Source organism: Nyctereutes procyonoides, unplaced genomic scaffold, assembly GCF_905146905.1.
Source record: "Nyctereutes procyonoides isolate TBG_1078 unplaced genomic scaffold, NYPRO_anot_genome, whole genome shotgun sequence".
Classification (NCBI taxonomy): domain Eukaryota; kingdom Metazoa; phylum Chordata; class Mammalia; order Carnivora; family Canidae; genus Nyctereutes; species Nyctereutes procyonoides.
The window spans coordinates 17,584,199-17,610,036 of NW_026575125.1; the positions used below are offsets into that span (position 1 = coordinate 17,584,199).

Below are 25,838 nucleotides of genomic sequence, written 5' to 3' on the forward strand. Positions count from 1 at the left end.
ACCGGCCCCGCCTGGGATTAAAGCAGCCACCACCTGGCCGTCTGCATAAAGCCCTAAACCAGAGGCTGTGGAGCCGCAGCCTCCCAGGCAGGGAGCGGTGGCCCCGGAGCACAAGCGAGTCTTGACTTGCTCCTCGTGATTCCTTCCCCTTCTCAAATGCCACAACGTGCGGAGGGAGTTAAAACGAGCAGTGTTGTCACGACGCAGCCAAGCCTGATTAGACAGCCTGGAATTCACTTCCCCGGTTTTCTGTGTGGGCTGCACGCAGCGGGAGAGGGAAGGAGAGAAAAGCCTTCACGGGTAGGAGCCGGCTGCCTCGTGATGACACAGCGACGCCTGCCAAGCCCTCGCCCGCCCCCGGAGCGCAGGCGGCCTCCACCGAGGCCTGGCATTCCTCTGCTGCCGTTTGTCAGCAGCGAGCCGGACCCCCGTGGTGCCCAGCACTGCCACTGTCGCTGCTGTCCCATCCCTTTCTTCGTTCCTTCCTTCCCTTCCTTCCTCTGCCTTTCTCTCAATCCTCCTCTCTTTCACACTCTCTGATATTTATGGACATTAACCCTTCCTCTTCTTCAAGACCTTTAAAAAAAGCAAATTACTTGTGCTTCCATGCAGCGTTCTGTGCATTCAAGTGAAGCCGGGCAGACACCGATTCATATCCGAGTCCACAACGCTGATACCCTCCGCATTTGGCACATGCTCCTTGCTTAATGAGTGCTTGTTGAATGAATGAATGAGTTCATGCACGAATGAATGAATGAGCAAACGAACGAATGAATAAACCAATGAGTCAGTTAGAGGATCACCTCTTTGTGAAGAGCTTAGCCTTTGCTTGTTTTACTTTGACCTGACACAGTGAAATATTTGCAAACCCTGGAAGATTCAACTAAGAGAAGTTGTTGTTCAGAGAATGCAGTGGGTGACAGTGATTAAAAGGAGAGGCTGTGGAGTATGACAGACGACAATCTGCATCTCCTCCCCGTGGCCTGCAAGCGGGGTACCCCTGGTCAAGTTCGTAAAGTCTCCTGGCCTTCTTTTCCTTAAGTGTCTGAGCAGCATCGTGTATCTCCAGGTAGTCGGCACAAGCAGTGAATGAACTAACGTAGGCGAAGCACGAGCCGTGGCGTCGGGCATCCCCTGAGCACACACTCCGTGGTCACGCCAATGAGGGCGACAAAAATGATGACGTTGACGTTGGTGCCGGTGATTACAAATGCTTAACATTCAGATTTTAAAAGACTTGATGAGCCGCTAAGATGACCTACTGCTTTCTGATACATTTAAGATGAAAAAAGAACCTATAAAAAATAGTTGTGTTTAAGGCCTAATACTATTACTGGGGAATATTCTATGTATACCATCTACCATAAATATATTTCGTTTACCAGCTGACAAAAGAATCCTATTCAAGAGGGTTTTATTTTTATTCCTAAGTCTCTGTGACTATAAAGAGATAATAAATACTGGGCAATTATTTATTATTCTTTTTATTAATGTTTTAATTTCTGTAAAATACAATACACTGATTGTATTGTCAGTCCCGACATAAACGTTCAAACTGGGAAAATCAGGATTACTTACTCTCAGCACTACTAACATTTGGGACTAGATAATTCTTTGCTTGGGGCTGGCAAGGAGGAGCCTGTCCTGGGCACTGGGGGACATTTACTAGTATCTCTGGCACTAGTATGTCTGTGCACTAGATGACGGTAGCAGCCCATACCTCCTCCCAGGTGTGACAACTCAAGCTGTCTGCAGACACTGGCACCCCGTACCATTCCCCACACTTCTGAGATGGCGTACTGAGTTCCAGTGTGTTGCAAGCATGGCAAGTGCTGCCAGTCAGAAGTGTCCTTTTAAAAAAAAAAAAGAAGAAGAAGTGTCCTTTAGCCCATGGAAATCTATGTGCCCATGTCCAGGGTTCTACAGTTGGGTCCTCAGTCACCTCCACCTTCCACCAAGCTGACTGGAGCAGATGTGCTTCTCTGGTCTCAGGTCTAACCCCCGAATGCTCTCTCACTGATTCCAGCTCTCCCCCACTAGTTCACACACTAGGCCCTCCAGATCTCTGTTTTAAGAGAAACCATCCAGATAGCTTCTGTGTATTTGCTGTGGAGAGGCTCTTAAAGCAACTGCCACAATCAACTCAAAGGCTTCTTATGTTCACCCACAAGAGCACTTGGCACCCACACAGTTTGTAACCAGGGCCTAGAATAATAGCTTTGATGGTCAGGAAAACAAATGAATAAAACCTTGATGGAGTTCAGAACTGCGGCAGAACTCATCTTTATCCTAACCAAGTGGAGAACCAAAAAAAAAAAAAAAAAAGAGCATCACAAATCAAAGGAAAAATGGCTTCACTAGAGAGTGAAACATCTCAGGATAAAGCCATTTCCTTCAAAAAAAAGTGAAGAGAGCTTCTGTAATTGAGTCAAAGTGGGGAACATTTTAAAATTGAAGACAGAAATTTCCAGCAAATCAAAGAAGATATTTAGAGAAGTTTTTTTCTTTTTTTTAAATTTAGTTCTGTGTAGCAACCATAAATCAGTCCTTTGTCTCCTGGAAAAGGGAAAGGGTTATGAAATCATGATAAGCCAAGCACTATGAGAAATAAATCATCTTAATTCTGAAGGCCACAAAGCAACATAAAAAATATTCTTCTGAGAAAATGTAGTGTGGAAAAAGCAAGATATGAACTCATACGCGTGTTGTGAATGACGCTATGTAAAGAAAAAGTAAAAGGAGAACCAGTTCCCATCTTTGCATAATTACCCTGCCCTGGGTGCCATGCCCACCTACACTTTCTTAAATCTCTCCATCTCCCTGATCCTTCACAGCTACCCTATGAGGAAGACACCGCTTTCTGCTTTTTATGAAATGAGGGGATAGAGACCCTGAGCTCAAAATTGCAAAGGTAGAAGGTAATGAGACCAAACCTTCCATGCCCTGATAACCCCAAATCCCATATCAGCAACTTTGTTGTATTGTATCTTATATGTAAACGTAGAGGAAATACTGGAGGGGCAGCTATCAAAATGAGTATAATGCTAAAATGGTGATCTTATGGGTGATTATTTTCTATTTCCAACCTTCTATTTTGTTATAGTATATACGAATTTTTAAGGCGTATTACATCTTACTTTTTGAAAGGAAAGATATTTCCATTTACACATCAATTTAATCATCTGCCGCATATGTAGGTATCAATTAAGTTTAAAATAATAAAGGGCATGGTTTCCAAAAATAGAGCTGCTAATATTGATTTGATTGGTTGGTTACTGATTTGAGACCTTTCTTCTTTAATGTAGGTGTCTAGAACTGTAAATTTCCCTCTAAGCACTGCTTTCACCACATCCCACAAGTTTGGTATATTGTCTTTTTGGTTTTGTTTGTCTCAAAGTATTTTCTGATTTCCCTCGTGATTTCTTCTTTCATTCATTGGTTTATTCAGGAGTGTGGTATTTAAGTTTCACAACTTGGGGATTTCCCAAACTTTCTTCTATAACTGATTTCTACTTTCATTCTACTGTGGTCCAAGAACATACTTTGCATGATTTCAGTCCATTTAAACTTATTGGGACTTGCTTTATGGCCTAACCTGTGGCTTGTCCTGACAATATGCCATGTACACTTGAGAAGAATGTTTTCTTCTGTTGTTGGCTGGAATGTTTTATAAATGTCTCTTAGGTATAGTTGGTTGATAGTATTATTCAAGTCTTCTATTTCTGCTCTAGACTGAATGTTTATATCCACGCAAATTCATATGGTGAAATGTAATCCCAATGTGACGGCATTTGGAGGTGGGGCCTTTGGGAGGTGACTAGGTCATGAGAGGGGAGCCCTGTTGAATGGGATTCGTGCCCTTATAAAAGAGACCCCAGAGAACTCCCTTATCCCTTCCACTATGTGAGGATCCAGTTAGATAATGGCCATCTATAAGGAAGCAGACACCTAACTCTGGGAAACGAACTAGGGGTGGTGGAAGGGGAGGTGGGCGGGGGGTGGGGGTGACTGGGTGGTGGGCACTGAGATGGGCACTTGACAGGATGAGCACTGGGTGTTATTCTGTATGTTGGCAAATTGAACACCAATAAAAAATAAATTTATTATTTAAAAAAAATAAACCAGGAAACCTCATCAGACCCCAAATATGTCGGCATCTCTATCTTAGACTTCTCAGTTTCCTGAGCTGTGAAAAAATAAATTTCTGTTATTTATAAGCCCCCCAGTCTAAGGTATACTGTTATATAGCATCCCCAAAAGACTAAGACTGTTTCCTTGTTGATCTTCTGTCTACTTCTGTCCACTGTTGAAAGTGGGGTATTAAATTATCCTGTTCCTATTGTTGAACTGTTTCTTCCTTTAATTTTGTAAGTCTCTGAATCATGTATTTCAGGGGTCTGTTGTTAGGTACTAAATGCACTTTTCATCAAATGTCTGGGTACATCAATTTGCCCTCCTGCCAACACTCTCAAAATTAGCCCTTGAATCAGCAGGAACAATGGTGATGCATAGTAGTTAACATTTAAGAGTAATGAACACCTTATGTTCTCTTCTAGCAGAAATGACATCTCTCTGGATGAATGGTTGGTAAATATGTCTTATCTGGACCTAGATGGTCTTTGAAAAATCCAAATAACTCTTGATAAGTAAATTATTTTCTTCTGGTTTTACATGTTTTTCTCCCTTTGAAGACTATGAACCAAAGGTGACATCTTCTCCAAATTTTTGGTTTCCCAGAGGAATAATGAAGTTAAAATCAGTGAATTCAAGTCAAATTTCTGAGACCTTGACTGATCGTGGTCAACAATGTTACTTTCAGACCTGGCAAGAAAAGCTAGTCTTGCTTTTAAATAGTAATCCCCATGAGAATACAAGGACTTGGGGAGTCTACAAGAACACATTTTTAGGGACCACCAAACTTGCTATGGTCACAGCACCAGTAACATCCTACAGACATGCCTTATATGCTCATGACATATCAGGTGCCCCCCCCAGCCTTTAAGCTATATCCTGAAAAAAAAGAAGCTATATCCTAGCATCATAAAGAAGGTATAAACAAGGAAACCAATACATCACTTTGGTAAATATTGTGATGGCGTAAACAGAAGATGCTAGGGGTGGGGCAGAGTGCTGGAAGAAGGCATACCTCCTCTATCAGGGCATTATGATGGTTCTTGTCAAAGAAATCCAGAAGCAAGGCTGGTTGGCTGATGTGGGGTATGGGATAGAGGCCAGCTCGAGATCATGGGGCTGTGTATGACCACACAAGCATTGCGGATCATTTGAACTCACTCTCCATGCCCTACCACAGTGTTTCTCAGAGAATGGTCCAATACCCACTGGTTGACCTCAAAAGTCTTCCTAATGTAAAAATGCGAGTGCTTTCTTCAGTTCTTAATGGCAGATGGGGATTAAGTCCATGCATAGCCAACAGCTATTAAGTGAATTATTAGGAATCACTAAATTTCGCATCTTTCTGAAGCCCTGGTTTAGTATGTAACCATGAAGTCTGGCTGCCACACAACATGTGGCCATACTGTAATGTCCAACACAGAGAGGAAGAATTCCTGCAACTTCAGAACAACAGTTTCTTTCTAGTGCTTCATGGGTCCCAGGACTTTTAATCGCTGCTGTTTGTGCTCATTAACATAACTATAGATTTATTCTTAGGGTTTACCTTTGTTAACCATTTTTCTTGTGATTGCTGTATTGCTACCACTTTGATACTTATTTTGTTCCTCCCCGATGCTTTGTTAACACTGAGTTCTTTAAAAAAAAAAAAAAACACTGAGTTTTTTTTTACCACTGGAAGAAGAGAAGAGATGGTGTGGGCTGGTTGTACAATCTTGTTTTGCTCCGCTCCAGAAGTTTAAGGACGTTGCCCTAGAGGAACTGTTTGATCTCACTAGGCTTGTCAATGATGTTCTGGACATTCCATATGTCCAGAGGCTAATTCTGAGCCTCTATTAAACCATCCCATTCCCACTACCTCCTTCAAACTGTCCCTAACACAAAATCATCACAAGTTACCCCTCTCATAAATCATAACATCAGTTATCTTTCCTGCCTACTTAGAGGATCATAAACAGTCATTGGATATCTTGAATCACTGAGCTGCTGTCTAACTCTTGAGTTGCCTTTTGAAGTATTTTATCTTTCCACCAAGATCAAAGTATCCCTAGAGTGGAGACCAAGTTTGACATCTATATATCTTAGCACATAATGAAGAAAATGCCCATGGTACAGAGCTAGAGGCTCTTTACTGGGCACCTGTGGTCTGATCTGAGGATAGAGAGGGAACAGAAAAGGACACCCAGCTTGCTGGACACCAGCCCTGAGCAGTCCTTTGGGTTCTCCAGATCCCTATCTATGAAGTCTGAGGTGGAATCTGCTATAGCTATAAAGAAACAAGCCAATGGTAGCTTCTGACTGTAGACACAGGAGATTCCTGATCAAGCAGCAAAGACAAAGAGGTAGCCCAGAAGGAGGAAATCAGGCCAACCAGTAAGGGGCTAAATGATGGCTGGTCCAGGATATTTACGCCTTATGAGTCCACTGAATGAGTCAATGTTAAAAAAAAAGGCTCTCCCTCTGTGACCACAAACCATGACCATGGAAGTCTCAAAATCTGACATAATTGTGGGAGAAGAATTAGTACGTCAAAAGCAAACCAGCCTACTACCTCTGCTACAAGAAATAAAGGTCATTCCTTGGCTTAAAACAATGACTGTATTCATTTGGAATTCAGATCAATTACCGTGACAACGTTAGGTTTTCACATTCCTTTAAGAATAAGGAAAAATAGGCCTCTCTGAGTGGTTTTGCATTATTAGAATTTGTTCAGGGAAAAAGAATCATTATAGTCTTCTCTGAGAAAATGAAGTAAGAAAAACTTGTCCTGGCTATCTGGTAACTTTTCGGTATTTTATTGAGTTGATATTGTTCCCCATTGCTGTAACGATAGATCCAAGGCTGCACACTCACTGCCAGATAACACTTCAAGATCCTCTCTGAGCTCATTTTAAAACAGCATTCCTTTGAATCTTCAAAACCAAGTTCTTCTGAAACTGTAACCAGGGTTAAATTTAGGTCGACATGGATTTCATAAGAGCAAAGTCCTTTAAAGTTTACATTAAAGATTCATGTGTCTAACTGGCCTTGGTTGGGTGATGATAATAAATATTACACAATGTTTATTTCCCTTCCCCGGGGTTTCTCACAAGAAAGTTCTGCAGCTTCGTCCCAAGCATATTGCAGTATTTCATCTCAGCTTGGCTATATAAGCAGGGCAGAGTGTAATGATGCTCATCATCAACTTGTTTCATTCTGTCATAAAGAATAAGTGTTTGTCACCACACCTCAGGTCAGTTCCTGCTTGCGTCACTTGGGCCCTGGCCAGGTTCCTGGAATTCATTCTAGAGTCATAGAATCCACTGTATTTTATTCTTACTCCTTTGTTCTTTTATGTAACTGTGCTGAAAACACTAGATACTGTGTTGTGTTATTTTAACTCAAAACAGCTCCTCTTTCTCTGTACCATAAAGAAATCTCTTCCGTAGAGCTAACTTGGAAATGTTCTAGTAAGCCGGCATAAGCGTGACACAAGTAACATTGCCATTACACTTGGGATTATCTCAGAGAATGTTCTATTATTCGTTATGTCTACAGGAGAAGGCTCAGCAGGGCTCCAGTGCTGTGCTTGCCTTGACCTACATGGCCAGAGGTCGCCTTGACCTACATGGCCAGAGGTCACCCTGACACCCATAGGGAGCGTGTGATACCTCTGTAAGGTACAGTGGGAGGAAGGGGTGAAGTAGAATAACACATAAGTGACAGCACTAACTTTGAAGTCACATGCCCTCTTGAGGATGCATGACAGGGAAAACCAGTCTTTCTGTAAGATTCATCTCAAGAATGGGAGCAATAAGTGGGTATCAGAAACGATGGATGTGATGCTCTTCATACAGTATCTGGCACATGGTATATGATTAACACACGTCTCTACTGCTCAGCACATAGGGGATGCTCAGCAAATATTGAAGAAATGAGTGAGTTGATGAACAAACGAATGAATGGGCAGTCAGCCAGATAAAGACCTGTTTTGTGTTACCAATGTAGATTCCTCTCTTCTGAACTTAAACTTCTGCTTAAGAAACGGAATAAACTGTGCATGGTGGGATTCAGTAATGTTGGATAAAGTAGATTTGCTCTCATGTTCCCAGGAGAGAGCTGGAAAAGAGAGGACAGGCTGATTCCACACACCCCCTGCTGGCAAAATTCGCAAACCAGTCCGCACCTGTCAGGTCTGCAGATGCAGGGCAGGGCTGAGCCCTCACCAGAGGGTCATGATTGAACAGATCCATTAACAATAAAAATAAGGTCACAGGCCCTGCCTGCACTGCCTCCTTGGGAGGGTGGCAGGTACAGTTTTGAGCCTGCTCTTCCCTCGTGCACATTCTGAGTCATCACCGGGGCCCCTTGGTCTGCTCTGCACACATCTGGGTTATTCCTGTCAAGGCCTGAACTGATCCCTACCCTCTTTACACTTCCAGACCTCCTCAACACCTTGCTCCCATGAGCCTCTCCTCAAGACTAAGTTCATCACTCTTCGTGGCATCTGGGTGGGGAAACTGAGGCGTGGAATGAGGGACCCCAAGATGAAAAGCTCCCCAGGGCCCACTCCCAACCCTGCCCTCCCCCAGCAAAGAAGGTGACCAGAAAGGGGTTGGCAGACAAACATCCTCTATGGCTCTCCAACTGGTTATGAAATATGACAGGCCCCGAAGCTCGGCTTTACCAGGAAATCTTTGCATCAGAAAAACTGGTCTAAACTGAAGGCCCTGGAGCTTAATGAATACTTCTGGAATTCCAGACTCCCTCTGGGGAAGGCTTCCGTAACCCATTTTACAGCAGTCTTTTTAAGTGGAAGGAAATAATTTTTCACTCACCTTCTTTCTTCCAACTACTGCTCAGCTTTGGGGACGTACTTCAGTTCGCTTTTAATGTTCTGGATCTCTGATAGGTTGACCGCAGGTCCTGGAAGTTTCTTCGCTCCTGGCATTGGCTTCTTCTCCTCATCCGAGGTGGGAGGAGCACCCTGAAGAGAAAGAAAAGAAAGAAGGGATGGGATCTCTGAAAAAAGAGACATTTGGGTTCTCTGTCACTTGTTCCTGCGCTGTTGAGACACCCTCGGAGCTTCCAGAAGATCTGAAGTTTGTAGACGAATATGAAATAAAGTTGGAAGAAGAAAACAAGTCATCTCCATGTGACTTAGAAAACACAGGAGTACTATTCAATGCCTGAAAACTAACAAACATTATGACTAGTTAGGATTTGTGTTTCCAGGAGAAGCACCTTACGAGAGCAAATTTAATTTCGTATCTTAGGATCCTAATATGCCTGCACAGCAGAGATTTGTAGAATGTTAGTACACAGTTGGCTCTAACAATGACTTAGTCCAGAAGCTTAAAAATATTTTTCTTTGGGGTGCAGTAGCTGCCAGCCTTTGTTCCAATAACATCTCTGGGAAGCATAAACAAACTAGTATTTATATAAGCAAAACCTTCTTGAATGTGGGTGGGATGAGGTGGAGTCACAGAGGAGGCCCAGTTCTCCCTCCCAGCTTTAGGAGCTATTTGAAATTTCCTATTATTTAATGTTTTTATATTGTTGCAGCTTTAGGGCGAGACCACATCCTATATGGTTTTTTTTTTTGTGGCTCCTCTAATGCCTGGTACAGACGTGCACACTTGCCCATTATTGTTTAGCTGATTAATCCCAAGAATGTACCATAATGGCAAATATATGCCTGTGTACATACGCCAAACATACATATTAACAGTGACTGTAACAATGAGATCAGTGGCTGTATGTGGCTCCTACAACCCCCAAGTCATTACTATAGAAAAAAGTTGCTTATGAGCTCATTGTTCCTATGGTAGAGGTGGGGAGCATATTCTCTGGCCCTAGAAGAGAGATGTTGGAGGAACATTTGATCACCGTGGCAGCCACAGGAGCACGCCTCTCCGATCAGTTTTCTCCCGGCAGGGTAATTAGATGACTGGTCCCAGCTGCTTCACCCTACAAGCCGCCCATCGCCACATTGAGATCACACTTCCCACGGCTACTCTGCTCGTGCCCAATGACTGAGTGTCACAGGATCCTGAGGCCAGCCTGTTCCCAGGAGACAAGAGACTCTTGGGAAGGAACTTCAGCTCGAGAATTTTCCTTAGAACAGCAGTGAGGTCTAAGAGGTTTCGCCCCCATCCGCTGTCCCACTCTTCTTCACCCACGTCACATCCAACCACCCTCCCATTCTTCCTTACAAGTGGTTTCGCCAATAAATATCTTGTATGTCCAAGCCCATCGTTCTGTGGGCTTCTTGGAGTACCCAAACTAACACAGTCAAGATGTGGGACTGGCAGGGCTTCATCTGTTTGGCCAACAACTGAGTAAACCAATACAGTTTCAGGGAAAAGGAGTAAGAAACCACACCTTTGCCTGTGGTTCAAGCCCTATGCCCATGCTTGTTGCCAGCCTAACCAGGCAGCCCTGTGACCTGGGTATTCAAGCTAATGCTGGGCTTTGCCTCCATCTGGCTCCTACATCTAGTTCTCAAAATGTCTCGAACCTACAGGGAAAGGGAAGAAACTGTTCAAGAGTCCCAACCTCTAACCAATTATTTGGTAGTCCTGTCCTTTATAGAATTGCCTGTTTGAGGGGTGAGTAGAAATATAAAATATTAATGTGCTGTTCTTCTAAGGACTAATGGTTTCTCCTGTAGTCATTTTCTTTGAATGTTGGCACAGCACTGATGAAAGAGCTAATGTGTCACCCACACAAAATGATAAAGTGATTCAGTGTAGACTGTACCTGTTGTAAATATCTGGAAAATAATGTTTCCTCAGGCCAACGTACAGAGCCATAGGATTGGCTTCCTTTTATCAAGGATACACATTTATCATTTATAAATGCAGATTTAGAAGCAATAATTAAAACTATTAAACATCCACTTGGAGCACCAGGTATTCAAAAGTGTTCTTTGCTAGGCTTTTGGAAAGAGGTTTTAAACAAGGCTATAAATTGGTTTTTTTTAAATATGTGTAGCACTGAAATGAAGAATGTTTCCTCACTTATGAATGTTCCCATGGTTGTTAGGTGGGTAGATCTTAATAAAGAAGCATGAAGAAGAAAAATGTCTCTAATTCCTTCTGTTAAGTTCCTGGGTAAGTCACATTCACTGTGTTTGTAATATCAAAATGTGCTATATTGGCACATTTAACGCATAAAGCCGCTGTGTGTAGTTATGTGTCTATATGCAAAGATTTACTATGTGAACATACACGGATAGAGGATGATAATATTTAATATTAGTCACTTCCAAATTATTAAAACCTCAATGTACTGGGCTTTTTTTAATAAGGTAAGACTTTTAGCACTTGATTTGGCATGGTCACATATGATGGAAATTATAAATGGATATATTCAATAAGTAGACATGACATTGACTCAAGAAGGGGTTAATGGTGGTGCATATTCTTAACTGTAACTTCTCTCATCTTTTAAAAAATGGGAATCAGATCCTATTTCTTCTATAAATTTATTATAAGAATTATAATAAATAAAGGCATAAGTTGGCAGGGCTCCAGATGGCTCCATTTGGCTAATGCATAATACTTTTTTTTTCCTTTTGTTTGTAGATATTTGAACTGAGAAGGGACATGGAAGACTTTCTTTGGTTGAGATAAAGAGAGCTCGAGAGAGAGAGGGCTTATCAGCCGCAGCACTTTACCAGTTTTGGGAATGGCTGTTGTCAAGGGAAACATTCCCCTGGGGGCAGTGACAAAGTATTTGTAAAATGTGGCGAAATGGTGAACCATTTTCTGGCTATCTTGCCTCCATCTCCCCCTTTACTACCGGACACCCTATTGAGATCTCCCCTAACCTCCCCTCTGTGGGGTGATGGAGTCTGCTGTGTTCGTCTGTGCTCAGACACTGAGGACTTAGTACCAAGAGCAACCACACTGCTAGCTGTTCTAAGTTACAAAGGCTAACTCATTGAATCCTCACACCAATGCAATAAATCTGCTATTGTCCCTGTTGTATAGTTGAGGAAACTGAGGCCCAGGGCAGGGAGGGAAAGAGTAAGAAAATTGCCCACGGCCTCACAGCTAGGAAGTAGTGAGACCGGAATTAAGCAGTGTGTTTGCATCTTGTAAGGGCACAAGGTGGAGAGGGAAATAATTAACAGAACGGCCCAACATGCTATTTTCTGGCTTAATAATGATGGAATTACGGTCAAAAAAGAGATTTGAGAGGCAGAGTGGAGGCTTGTCAATACCCTTCAAATCACTCGAGGCAAGCAGCTGCCTTGTATTATCCAAAAGATGGGCCCTCCTTGTAAGGATTTGGCTGTAAGGCCTCTATGTCGGGCACATGCCAACACTGGCTGGGCCGAGCAGACGGAGGGTGCGCTCCAGCTCTGTGAGCAAAGGGCTCACAGAGACCATAGGTGGGCTGAAGACCCAGCCAGTGCTCACAGGCCTTGTCAGACAGCCAAAGGCTGATCCTGGCTTCCTGCTGGGGTACATCCTCTTCACATAGGAGATGGCATCAGGACTGAGATGGGGGAGCTGCTGGCTGTGATCGAGGTGGCCTATTGTGTTCAGGGATGCTGTGTTATAATCTCCATTTTATACAGTGATTATCTTAATGCAAGGCTAGGCAACAAATCCCAAAGCTAAGTATGTAAGCAATTCCAGGTTTGCGAACTAGAAAATTTTTTGGAAGTGTGGCTGTAGAAGTTATTTTTATTTCAGATTCCATTTTTCCCTCCAAACTACAGGACAAAAGGGGGCAAACCCACAAAATCCTACTTAATGCCCCTTGTAGCCAAGCCAAGCTGCCTAACTGTTCCCCATGCAATGTTGTTTCCATGAGAAACTCACTCCAAGGTCCGGGCCAGACTTTGAGTCATTAAATCCCAACCCTACCTAAGACCCCACAAGCCCCGAGAGAGCTCATTTCTGCTCTTACAGGAACAGAATACCACCGTCCCAGCCCATGGAGCCCCATGAGAAAGGTACAGCTCATTTCAAGAAACACTCCTGGGGTCTCTGGATCTCTGTGGATACCTCACTCCCTTCATCCTGTGCAGAATATTGATTAGCCATCTGTACATGTGGCTTATCAGAAAGTAGGTGTTCACAAACAGGCTATATCAGTTCTTGTCTATTTTAGAATGTGCTGGAACCATCAGACAAGTGTGAGAGCAAAGTGCTTTCCCAACCCCCTGACTGGGACACTTGTGAGGAGGAAAGCACCAGTTGTACAGTGAAGAACTGAGGGTCATCTTTACCGCAGAGGGAAGATGCAACCCTCCAAAACAACTGTTACATCCGTCAGTTTAGTGAGAAAACCGGGTCAAGCTACCTTCTGACCGACTGGCATGGGAGTGACAGACACAGCTTAAGGAAGCATGGGAAGAAAACCTAATTACAGAGGTGTGGAAAGAATTTCACTGCCCTTTCTTCAACCTCCCCATGCCTATTTCTTACAATACGCCAGATAATAGGCCTGGGAGTCCTTCATGAAAATTAGATAATTAGATCAATTGATGGCCAATCATTTACTGAACGCTTGCTAGGCTGTGCCATTTCCATTATATCGCTGAGTCCTCTCAGCAAAGCTCTGAGGACAAGAGTGAATCCTATTTGGCAGACACAGACTCAGAAATGCTTGACCAAAATCCCAGAGGGAGGCCTCATAATCAGGAGTGAACTAGATAGCCAAGTCGGCAGTGTCAGAGTTTGAAATTATGTACCAGAAATGCAGGGTAGTGCTGGGTCGTTTCAACTTGTATGTTCAAAATTTTTATTCATCAAAGGTGACTTAGTGGTGGAAATTCCAGACCTTGGTGGTGTCACTCAAATACTCCAACTTCTTCTTTGAAAACTTATCTTTCTATTGATAGGAGGCTGGAACTACTAATTTAGGACCATGTCAGGAATTATTTACAGGAATAAGAGGTTAGATGAGGGACAACCAAAGTTTTATTAGAAAGCTTTGAAATGGTGATAGGTGTTCTTTGAGGGCAAATACCAAAGAGGTCACCTACAAAAGTTAAAAAAAAAAAACCCTTTTTAAAAAGATGAAATACAGTTAGCTATGCCCTGTGGCCTTGTTTAATTCCATTTTCCTTGTCTTATGTGAATGACATGGTCTGAAACCTGAATTTTTTTTTTCAGTATCAGACCTTCCAGGTTTCATCAGAAAAGGCACAGCTGGTGAAGAAATGCAGACTTTGGGGTGGGATGGAGGGGTTCCTCGATTTAATGCACTTACTCATTTTAGCCTCCATTTCAGCCAAGCAGGCATCCAAATTTGGAGGAGAGGTAAAGAATCAGCGGGAGGAAAAAAAGACAAATTGATGGACTCCTTTGCAAAGTCCTCTTTTCAAAGGAAATACCCAGAGATTGGGGCTTTTTGTTTGAATCCACAAGTAATTTAACGTGCTTATTACCTGAGCTCCCACAGGGGTTTGTCACTCATCAGAAGCTGTACTAAAGACATTCTAGTAGGTTCAGTATAAGCTCTGAGTGAAACCTTACTGAGCTAGTGACTGTTGTCAGACCAGGAGCATGTGAGAAGCTATTCCCCCAGCACACACACACGCACACACTTCCTCAATCAACAAACTACATGTTAAACTCAGCATCTTCAAGTAACTGTGCCAGGCACTTAAAGAGCTGAGGGGCAGTGAGGAGCAGTGTGTTTCATGGCTAAGAGTCAAAGAAATGGATCTACTGGGTGGTGACTCCTTGACCCACATTCATTCACGCCTCCCTTGTCCTGGAGAGCCAAGCCTTGCCTTGCCTCTGCCCCGCTCTCATCCGGAGGCTGGAGGGGAAAGAGAGGGCTGAGCTCTGCCAGCTAAATTCTCCTCACCTCCTCCGTTTCCGGAGTACACTCTTTTCTTCTGGGAGGTTGCCCAGCTCCTGGCCGAAAGGCTCCCATTGGGATGTTGATATTTGCCTAAAAGAAAAAAAGCAGGGAAGATTTAGCTCAAAAAAGGAAGTTGCAATGGCACTCAGAGACCATAATCATTGCGAGGAGAAATGCATCTAGAAAGTACATCCTTAAAGCTTTTTACCTCAAGAAAATTGCCATAATGACAGAATAAAAATATGCAAAGGAAAATGTGACTTCCATTTATTACAAATTTCTGGAACTCATCCTTAGGTCTGTGCAGTGATTTCACAATTCCCTGTTGAATAGAAGAATTTTAAGACACTTTGTTCCGGCTGTTGCCCTCCTGTGATGCTTAATATTTTTCTCTCCCTCAGATGGGGAAGGAACACATAATGATAGGAAAGAAGGAAACAGCATCCACAGAAGCCATTCCACTCCTTAGCCCTCCTTCAGCTTCCTTCAGATTCACCCTAGGAGGGCCGCATTCACACCTGCTAAACCACCTCCTCCTTTCCATAATGTCTATGATTTTTTTCAGCACTTCTTGAGATCTCTATAATTGATGCTCCTCTACCTTCTCCCCAGTACACCACTGTGCAGATCAGTGCATAAGGAGAGTGCTGGAAAGTCAAGTTCATTGGTGTCACGCTTCATAGATTTTTGTCCTTCATGAAGAAAATGTGTGAGGTGCCTGGGTGACTCAATCGGTTCAACGGCAGCCTTTGGCTCAGGTCATGATCCGGGAGTCCTGGGATCAAGCCCCACATCCGGCTTCCTGCTCAGCTGGAACCTGCTTCTCCTCCTCCCTCTCCCTCTGACACTCTCCCGGCTTGTACTCTGTCTCAAACAAATAAAATCTTTTTAAAAAAAGATTCTCTCTCTCCTTCTGCCCCTCCCCTCCACCCATGCTCTCTCTCTAAAAAGAAAACAAAAACTTTTTTAAAGGTAGAACATAATTTTTCCACTTAACGATAAAGTGTATGAGTTTTTGGATATGAGTAATTGGGTATTTAGACCTGAAAAGTTGAAATTGCACTTTGATGTTATGCAGGAAAATAATGCCCAAGCAAAGGGAATGAAATATTTTACTACCTGGTGATACAGTTTGGGCAATTTTGGTACCACATCAAACAAAATTATTAGGAAACGTGGTAGATCCATTTGGAACTGCCTGATATGACCTCTGTTGCCAGAGGAATGTTTAACTCAAGACAGGAAATATCCAGGGTCCATGTTCAGGCAGCCTGGCAGATCTGTGTTCTCCCCAGAGCAGGAAGTGATGTTTTCCTCCTAGGGTCTTTAAAACTCTCTTTCCTACTAGAATAAAGCTGATCCTACAGAAAGGAAACAGATCCAAAGTGTTTGTAGAGAGTATCAAAACAGGTACATCACCATTCCTAGGGCCAAGAAGCCAAAGAGTATTTTTATCGGTGTGTACAATGTATACCAGAATATAGATGCAACACAATTTTAGACGGAAGCATTTTGGAAAGTCTAAGGCTGAGCCTTCTATGCTATTCCTCTGCTTACTGGAAATATCAGGTGGTCTAGAGTGGGAGGAGGGAGGGGCATAAGGCAAGGGGGAAAATGCGTCTTCTGTGGTGGCAAATATGGTAGGATACCTCATGAATTCCGGGATACACCTCTTTTAATATCTCTGAAATCAAAATGCGTCTTACAACCAGTGGTTTCTTAAATTTTTTATTGGCACATTTTTATTTTTTGGCAGGCCATAAAATAATGGTATTTTACAGTTGGCAGCATCTTAGATTGGATGAACACTCATTAGGGTCCTGAAATAAGATCAAAACCATGAAAATAAGACCTGCAGACGATTATCTATATTGAAGCAATAACTATCTCCATTACTACACTTTGATTGAAAAAGGGGGGGAAAAAGAAAAAGGGGGGAAAGTAGGTACAAGGACTTCGGGGGGAGAAGGTTAACTGGCTAAAAGTTTAATTAGATCATCTCTACCCTGACCCATTTATTAAGCATCTACAGACGGCATCTTCCTAGTAGTGAGTTGAAGTTCACATAGAGTTTCTGAAAGACTTTATTGCTAAACGAACCTATTTGATCAAGTGCGCATGCTCGATAGTGGGTTGTGGTTTTCAGTAAAGGAACACATAAGGTCATCCAGGATAATGTATTCGGGTAAAACACATGCTATGGGAACACCACCTTTTCTTGCTCAGAGTTTAATTTTAGCAGTGCATGTCGCCTCTCCACGGTAAACGGGTGGCTTCTGCTAGGGAAAAGAGCCCAGTGCTAGGAGTTGTTACAGATTCTCTGTACTTGAAAAAGTGACAACTGTTCTGGGTCTCATCTTTCCCATTTGTAATATGAATGTTAGGCTTCGCCAGTGGTTTTCAGGCCTTTCAGCTCTGGAACCCTTTCTTCATGTAAAGTACTGTGAGCTAAAATGCAAACCAGGTAGAGGTAGAGCTGCTCTGGCTAAGGTGGAAGGGAGTGCAGGACCCCATCTGATTTTCCCAAACCCTGGGCCGTGAGCAGTTCCTTCCAGCGTGTGTGGGGCAGGGGGGCAATCTCACAACCATTGAAAGAGATCACCCTTAAGTGGATGAGTATTGACATGTACTTACAATGTTCATTCTTCCTATTGTTAAGTTGTCTGTAATTTACTCTCAACTAGCATAGGGGATGTGATATTTTATATGTTCAGCCTGGTCTAAACTGCAGCTCTAGAGAATTCTGTTGCTCTAAATGGGAGTTTATTCTCTCAGTAGGGTGGGTGGTCATTAGGTGGTAAAATATCACTAAGACCACGTTCCCACGATTGCTGCTCCAAGTCCTTCCATTAAGCCAAACACCCACTAACATCTGAGGTCTTGACATTTGAAGAAATGTCAAAAATAGGTGAAATAATGGCATGAGCATTAGAAATGGCTCTTGTTGAAGAAATTAGAGGAGGTTAGGGTCTGTAGACTGGTTAAAATGTTTTAGAGACAACCCCACCACCACCACCACCGCCACCGAACAGAGTGTGAGAATCTGATGGCCTGTAGATTGCATCTGCAGAGACAGAGCTCGGGGAGCGATCCCTAAATGGGCCTGTCTCCAGCCACCGATAACAAGGGTTTCCGCTGGGTGCTGCCAACTAGGGGCACGGAATCCCCACCTGCCTCATGTGAGCCTTTTATGTGACATGACAGTCACTTGAAGCACTTGAAGGAACGAGAGCTGAGGCTTCCTGGAGCCCGCAGACAGACTGCACAGCCCGGTTTGTGCCTGCTTGCTAATGAATGTGTGTTTAGCAAACGGTCGGTACATGTGGCAGAGCTGGGTTTGAGACTGGCTAAGCCGGCGTGACACTGGGGACCGTAACTACTCCCCTGGCCACCCACCACACAGTACTTTCGCCACCCCCAAACCCTGATTCAGCCTAGGGCCTACATCCTCGCAACAGACTTCCGAGGTTTGAGGTTCCTACCATCACCTTTGTTTTGCTGATGAAGAAACTGAGCTGGGGCAGCCCGGGTGGCTCAGCGGTTTAGCCGCCTTCAGCCCAGGGCGTGATCCTGGAGACCCAGGATCGAGTCCCACATCGGGCTCCCTGCATGGAGCCTGCTTCTCCCTCTGCCTGTGTCTCTGCCTCTCTCTCTCTCTCTCTCTCTCTCTCTGTGTCTCTCATGAATAAATAAATAAAATCTTAAAAAAAAAGAAACTGAGCCTCAGAGAAGTTAGATGTCACACAAAGAGTTGGAGGAAAAGCCAGGTTTCCAAATCAGAGCTTCTGATCTTAAGGACAGATTTTTTCACTCCATCAAGCCCTCTCCAAAGAGCACTTTTTTACCTGAACAAAATGAGCTCTAACCACTCTAAAATTCTCAAAACTGTCAGAAAAATTACAGGGTTACACTTTGAGAATGGCCTTGGAAAACGGGCACACAAAATGGATAATCCCAAAATCGGTGTCAGAGAAAAGCCACATTGAAAAATGAGCCATTAACTCACTGACTTGATGCTTTTTCATCTTTAAGGCATCCCTCAAGAAACCAGGAACCTAAATGGTTTTTTTTGACAGCAAATATTGACAGGATCCAAAGCAGCCCAAGAACGCATCAAATATCCAGCCATTAACGTACACCTGAAGGGAGTGTCAGAAGAGTGCTTTGTAAATGATTAGAGACAGTTCATTAATATAATTGTAGGGTGGTGATATCTGAGTGACAAATTACAGACTAAATTATAGCCATAAGAAAAATTCCTTACAACTTGAATTTAATGAAAATACATAGACCTTAGCTCTCTTTTTTATTCCATTGGCTAGAGAATCATGTCATAATCTTGTTTTTCACTGACTCAACTCTGTTTGAACGCAAATAAAATACCTTTCAATGATTAACATCTCCATCTGCAAATTGGGTATGATATTCACTATTCAAAATGGATTTTGAATAGTAGGTGCATTTTTATGAAAGAAAATGGAGTCAATCCAGGTCATTGGTGGTAGACTTTCTCTGTGTTGAGTTGACTCCACATCATTGATGTTATTAGACTTTTTCTAGATTTGTTTATTCTATAAGGTTGCACTTCCTTCTCTTTATAGACTCTGTATAAATGCAAAGGAAGCAGGCTTTCGTTTCTTCCTTTCATAACACATTCCCTTGCATTTCTTTTCCTCCCTTAAGTTTTATTCATCTTAGATATTTTTAAATATGCCCCTGACGCAGCAAGCCCAGTGCATAGCTTTCCCAAGCTATACATAATTTGGTACATCCTCGAAGTTGGGAATGGAAAAAAATCTACTAGATCATCTTTTGCCAGAACAGGATACAGTTCCCTGATAATGGACCTATCTGATGTGAAATGAATACTACACTTGATCTTACCAGGCGAAGAAAAGTAGAAAGAATTCCCTGTAAGTTAATTCCACTACTCCCTTAATTATTTGTATTGTTCTCCTGCTTGGCTCCAGGCATTGAGCTTGAGGATTCTGGAAACAATATTCCCTCCACAGTCCCTCCTGTGTGACTTACAATGGAGTGACATCTTCTTTCCCCAGTGGGTTGGATTCTGATAACTCTCCGCCCCTGGGTACTGACAATCCCTATCTACTTTGCTTTCCTCTGCCAGTGTTCTCTTGTCTCTCCCTACCTGTTGGCACCCATTCTGGCTCTCCCTTCAGTGTTGAGGCTTTTGGAGTTTCCTCCCATTGCATATTTGTTTCAGATAACCGCCCTCCCCCAACACACACACTGATTCTATCTTTAGTTTTCAGAGGTCTCCAGCCACTCCGGCCAGAATCTATAGCCATCCCCCTGCCTCATGCCATCCTCCCAGGCCACAGGCAGAGGGAAACCCTGCAGGGTTGCATTTTGCAGTATTCCTTTCTGTACCTTCCTATTCTTGGTGTCCTAGACCTTCTCTGAACGGAGCAAGGTATGACATTTTGAGATTTCACTTAAAAAAAAAAGATTTTATTTCTTTATTCATGAGAGACAGAGAAAGGCAGAGACATAGGCAGAGGGAGAAGCAAGCTCTCTGCAGGGAGCCCGATGTGGGACTCTATCCCGGACCCTGGGATCACGCCCTGAGTCAGAGGCAGATGCTCAACCACTAAGCCACCCAGGCATCACCATTTTGAGATTTCTAGCATCTTCATAGAGACTTTCAGAAAGAAGTTTCTCAATAGCTGATTAGAAAATGAGATTCTTGGGGCACCTGGGTGGCTCAGTCGGTTAAACAACTGCCTTTGGCTCAGGTCATGATCCCAGCATCCTGGGACTGAATCCCACATCCAGCTCCCTGCTCAGCGGGGAGTCTGCTTCTCCCTCCCCCTGCTCTTGTGTGCTCTCTCTTGATCTCTTTCTCTCTCCCCCACCCATAAATAAATACATACATCTTTTTAAAAATGAGATTCTTCTTTGATATATTAGCCTAAATTAAGAGAGACAGATGAACCTACCAACTAAAATGTAGTCCAACCTATTTTAAAATACAGTTCTTTACCATTAGAATATAACTTCTTTGTCTTTAGGGATTCTTGAAATCTGGAAAAGATTCAGAACATACAAAACTTACCCACTCAACACAATCTTGAGAAACTCTCAGCCACTGTCCATCGCCCATGGTGTTTCATACTGAAAATCTTTCTTTTCTCTCTCTCTCTCCCTCTCTCTTCTCATCACATTACTCTCTTCAGTAATTTCCTGAATGACCCAACTGTCGTCTTGTCATCCAGGGAAAAGCAGATTTCAAGAATGTACTATATGGCTATTAAGTTAATATGTACAGTTGGTTGAGGGCAGGTCATAATTCTGAGGTACTTAGAAAGGTCAGCCTCAAAAATAAAAAAAAATGACATCTTTTGGCCAACATGGACTACTTGCTTCATGTTACCAATGTGGAGCCCTGTTCAGAGCAGTAAAGATTATCAGCTGGAGGTAGCATGAGCCCACTCTAGAGTCAGTCTGTTAACATTCATCATCTCCCTACATGCTAAAGAAACCAGAGTTAGGAGTAATAAACACTGTATTACAGTGGTTTACATAAGAAAGAAGCAGTAGATCCATGATCAAAGAAAAGGCCTTGACTCTACATTAAAACAAGTGGCAAATGAAAATTCATTTTTAACTTTTAAATTTAAATAAGATATGAAAGGAAGATATGTATCATGATATTATCTTTAGCTTTAACCAATGTATTTGATTAACTGGCCGAACATGGGTAGTGACAGTTTATTCCTTTGTGCCAAGGATTGTCATGTAGCTGAAATTCTTTATAAACCAGACTCCTAGGGGACCTGCGTGGCTCAGTGGTTGAGCGTCTGCTTTTGGCTCATGTCGTGATCGTGGAGTCCTAGGACCAAGTTTCACATCAGGCTCCCAGCAGGGAGCCTGCTTCTCTCTGTGTGTCTCTCATGGATAAATAAATAAAATCTTTTTTAAAAATTTAAACTAGAAATCCTAGTCAGGAAGCACTTAGAATCTCTGACACCTGTCTATAAAGACTTTGGTCAGGGTGTTTTCTTCTTCCATGGAGCCTTTATGCCCTGGGCAATGGGAGGTAGAAGAGCAATGATAATGAGTAGGAAAGAGAAAGAAATATTAAAGTTCAGAGCATCACGATATTCTGTTCTACACATGGATTGGGTAGCAACGGACAAGTTCCCATAAGAGGCTATATACTAAGGATGTAGGGTGCATATAATCATTCCTTTAAAATGTATAATAAGAGTTAGGTTCAGTTTCACAAGCAGGTTGGTTAAGTGAAGTAAACAGAGAGGTGGGAATTCAGTGGCCATGGCCGTTTGTATTTTGAGACCGTGTTCGTCACTGAGTCACTTTACTTCGTACTTTTCACTCCCAGCCAGCTCACGTTTAAAATGAAGTTAATCAGGGTAGGCTATTACCTTCTTCCCTACGATGCTGACACTCTTTCTCAGTGTCACTTGAGCTCTTTAAAAGGGAGGACCCGGTTTGGTACTTAGGATTTCCTATTAGATGGCCCCACCCACTCCTCCATCCTCACTCTGCATGCCAGAGTGGGGATGGTAAGTAATGAGACTAGAGAATGTTGCCGGAGTGGTTCCACACATGGGCTTTGGGACGGACGATTTGAGTTTGGGTCCCGACTCTCCTACTTAGAATCTGTGTGATCCTGGGTGAGTTCTTTCACTTCTCTAAACCTTTCATTATAATCCATGGAGATCTCATTGCACTGCACCAAGTACATAGTAAACCCTGAAGAAACTGTGACTATTATCATCCTAATAATAAACCTTAGAAGCTATTCTCAGGAAGTTCATAGACTATTAGAAGCTGCACAGAGGCTTGGAGGCCATTTAATCCAACACCTTCCCTTTGCAGATCAGAGGACCAGGGGAGGTGAAGTCACAGAGCAGAGCTAAGACTAAGGCACAGAACTCTTTTCCATTCAACCATGAAGTTCTCAGATCTCATAAGAGAAGACAAATAATATTCAGCTCACTTGGGTCAATGGTGGAGAGAAAAGCCAGTAGTGACCTAGAGAACATTGGCTCTGGGTGGGCTGAGGCCCTAGGAAAGGCCCATGGTAGTTTCCAAAGGGGGTGCATTCAGGAGGAAGAGGAGTGTCCAGTGTCAGTTGGTCTCATTAGAGACTTCCTGAACAGATCACTGATGGGATTGGATTTCCCAACAGCTCAAGCTTTCCCTACCTGTCACATCAAATGTTTTCACCTGAAGGGATCAGCCCCACTACAATGACTGTGCTGATGTTACCTTGGTTGCAACTCCATCCCCATCAATAACGGGGTTTAACAAGCAGCCTGGAGAGTACAGAATAAGGGTCTGGAGAGTACAGAATAAGGGTCAGTAAACTATGGCCCATGGACCAAACCCAACCTGCCACCTGTTTTTATAAAGTTGCATTGGCACACAGCCATTCATTCATTTAGGTACTGCCTATGTCTGCTTTTGTGCTATGATGGCAGAGTTGGGTAGTTAAAACAGAGACCCAATGTTATGCAAACCCTAAAATATTTACTATTTTGCCCTTTATAGAAAAGATTTGTCAGTATCTGGTACACAGCCTTATAGCTACTTAGGAGACAAAGGCCCTGTCCAGGCAAAGAAAGGATCAACTGATTTCTTCGGGGTATTTTTATGTCCCTGGCATAAATGTGATTTCATTAGCACAGCTGAAGAGAAACACCAACTTAGATAGAATCCCCATACAATCCAAAGACCACCTTTTCCATGTGGGTCTGAAAGACAGCTGTCCAAGTCCCCTAAGGATAGGCCTAGTTTCCGGCCTCCCTGTCAATCTGGGGTGTGGAGGGGATGGAACCAGTTGAAGAGAAACCAAGCATTACTTGGGCAGTTAAGAAAGCCATCTCTTAAGGAATTGTGTGCTATAAACCAGGCACTTGCCATTCATTATTTTATTCATTATAACAATCCTTTCAAGTAGTGTGATCGCCCCCATTTTACAGAAGGGTAAACTAAGGGTGACCTAACGTCACAGAGTGAGTGCCAGGCAGAGATTTGTAACCATTTGGCTCCATGTGATCTGATGCGCATAGATGCAGTTCAACTGTCTAAATGCCTAACTATATTAAGTGTAGCTGACAGTGGCTTAAGTTTGCTCAACCCAGACAAAATAAAGATCTAAGTCATTATTTTCTAGCAGTTTGTGCTGCAAAATACTATGCTAGAAAATAATCATTTGAAAATTCCTGTATGTTTAGAAAACTCTGCCTATATCACCACTTTCTTGGAAACACACAAAGCCATTAGCAAGTTATGGACTCTGAGAAATCCTGCAGTAAAGATCCTATCCAACCCCCACCCCCCGAATTTAGTGTTCCTCAAACACTCTGTCGTGGAACCCTTTAATTAACAAATGGCATCCAGAAAACTAGTATTCCAAGAGACACACTTTGGGAACTGTTGAACTAGATGATGGTAATGATGATGGTGGTGATGATTGATGAGTGATGATAACAGCTAATATTTATTAAGCAACTACCAGGAGCTGGGCATTAGCCTAGGCATTCACATGTATTAATTCATTTAACTCTCATAGCAATCCTATGAGACGAGTACTGTATTTAATTCCCCACTTGATAGATGAGAAAACCAAGGCACAAAGAGATAAACAACTTGCCGAAAGACACACAGCTAGTAAGGCCTGGAGACAAGCTCCTCGAACAGGGGGATTGGCTATCAATTCATCTTTGCATGGCCTGCACTTTGCACAGTGCCTGTCACAAAGCATACACCCAGGAAATGAGGTTGAACCACACTGGAAATGAGATCCTAATAAAAAGGAGAAGCAACTAGAACGTGTTGAATAGAACATTTAAGATCTTTAAGTGCTATTTAAACAAGGAGGGTACTCCCTCATCATTTGGGGTTTCTATTCCCGACATGACTGTTTGTACCCTAGATAATGTTACTACTACAAACCATTTTTAATACTGTAACCAAGGATCCCTGGGTGGCGCAGCGGTTTGGCGCCTGCCTTTGGCCCAGGGCGCGATCCTGGAGACCCGGGATCGAATCCCATGTCGGGCTCCCGGTGCATGGAGCCTGCTTCTCCCTCTGCCTGTGTCTCTGCCTCTCTCTCTCTCTGTGACTATCATAAATAAATAAAAATTTAAAAAAAAATACTGTAACCATTTTCATATTCTATTTAATAAACCTGACTTTAGGTTAATGCAGAGATCATAGAAAAATATCAGACAATGCAGATCCTATTTAGCCACGAGAAATAACATTTCATTTGAAGGTGCATTAAATTAGGCTTTTTGAGTGGCATAAAATATACGGAAAGAGGCAAAACCACATCCATAAGGAAGCACTCTATTGCCTTTGTTGGTAGAGTGGATGGAATTTTTTAAATGCAGTAAAATAACAGTTACTGAGAAGAGACCATAGCAACTTTTTAAATATTACAGGCCTAAAAATATATCAAGGTCAAAATTAGTAGATAAGATACTGGTGAATTTTCAGTGTAGATTTGAGGGAAGCCAGAAAGCACTGAGGAAGAAAAATCAACACACTTTCAGCTTTGAAAGGAAGAGAAGCAAAGACAGCCTGAGAGAAGACTATGTTTTTGTGTCCTGCAAAATAAAAAGAAAATTTTATGTTTAACACTTTGGGAGCTTCAAATGCAGTGATTAAATTATATTACTTCTCATCACATTAACAAAGAACATTCCTGAATGATAATTATTATGATAACAGTTGACTCTTAATGAGGGATTCCTGTGCTGTTTTAAGCACCTTGTATGTGTAGCTCTGGGACGTGAGCACTGTTATTATCTCCATTTCATAGATGTGGAAATAGAGGCAGAGAGACAAAGTTTTCCCATGATTCCACACCAGTATGGATTAACTAGATGGTTAACTTTTAC

At 42.7% G+C, this 25,838-nt stretch overlaps 1 protein-coding gene across 2 annotated transcripts in view; it reads right to left on the reverse strand.

The window, feature by feature from the left end:
• The window catches only part of SMPX (small muscle protein X-linked), a 54,297-nt gene that overhangs the window by 23,110 nt on the left and 5,349 nt on the right, over positions 1 to 25,838 (reverse strand). Inside the window, exons 3-5 of one of the 2 annotated variants that reach the window (XM_055337445.1) lie at positions 14,947 to 15,033; positions 8,949 to 9,097; positions 1,544 to 1,850 (exon numbers count right to left, since the gene is read on the reverse strand). In XM_055337445.1, the coding sequence (XP_055193420.1) occupies positions 8,963 to 9,097; positions 14,947 to 15,033 (222 nt within the window). In that variant the 3' untranslated portion in view covers positions 1,544 to 1,850; positions 8,949 to 8,962. Of the gene's footprint in view, positions 1 to 1,543; positions 1,851 to 8,948; positions 9,098 to 14,946; positions 15,034 to 25,838 lie in introns of those variants that run through there. The other variant, XM_055337444.1, reaches the window with a different exon arrangement.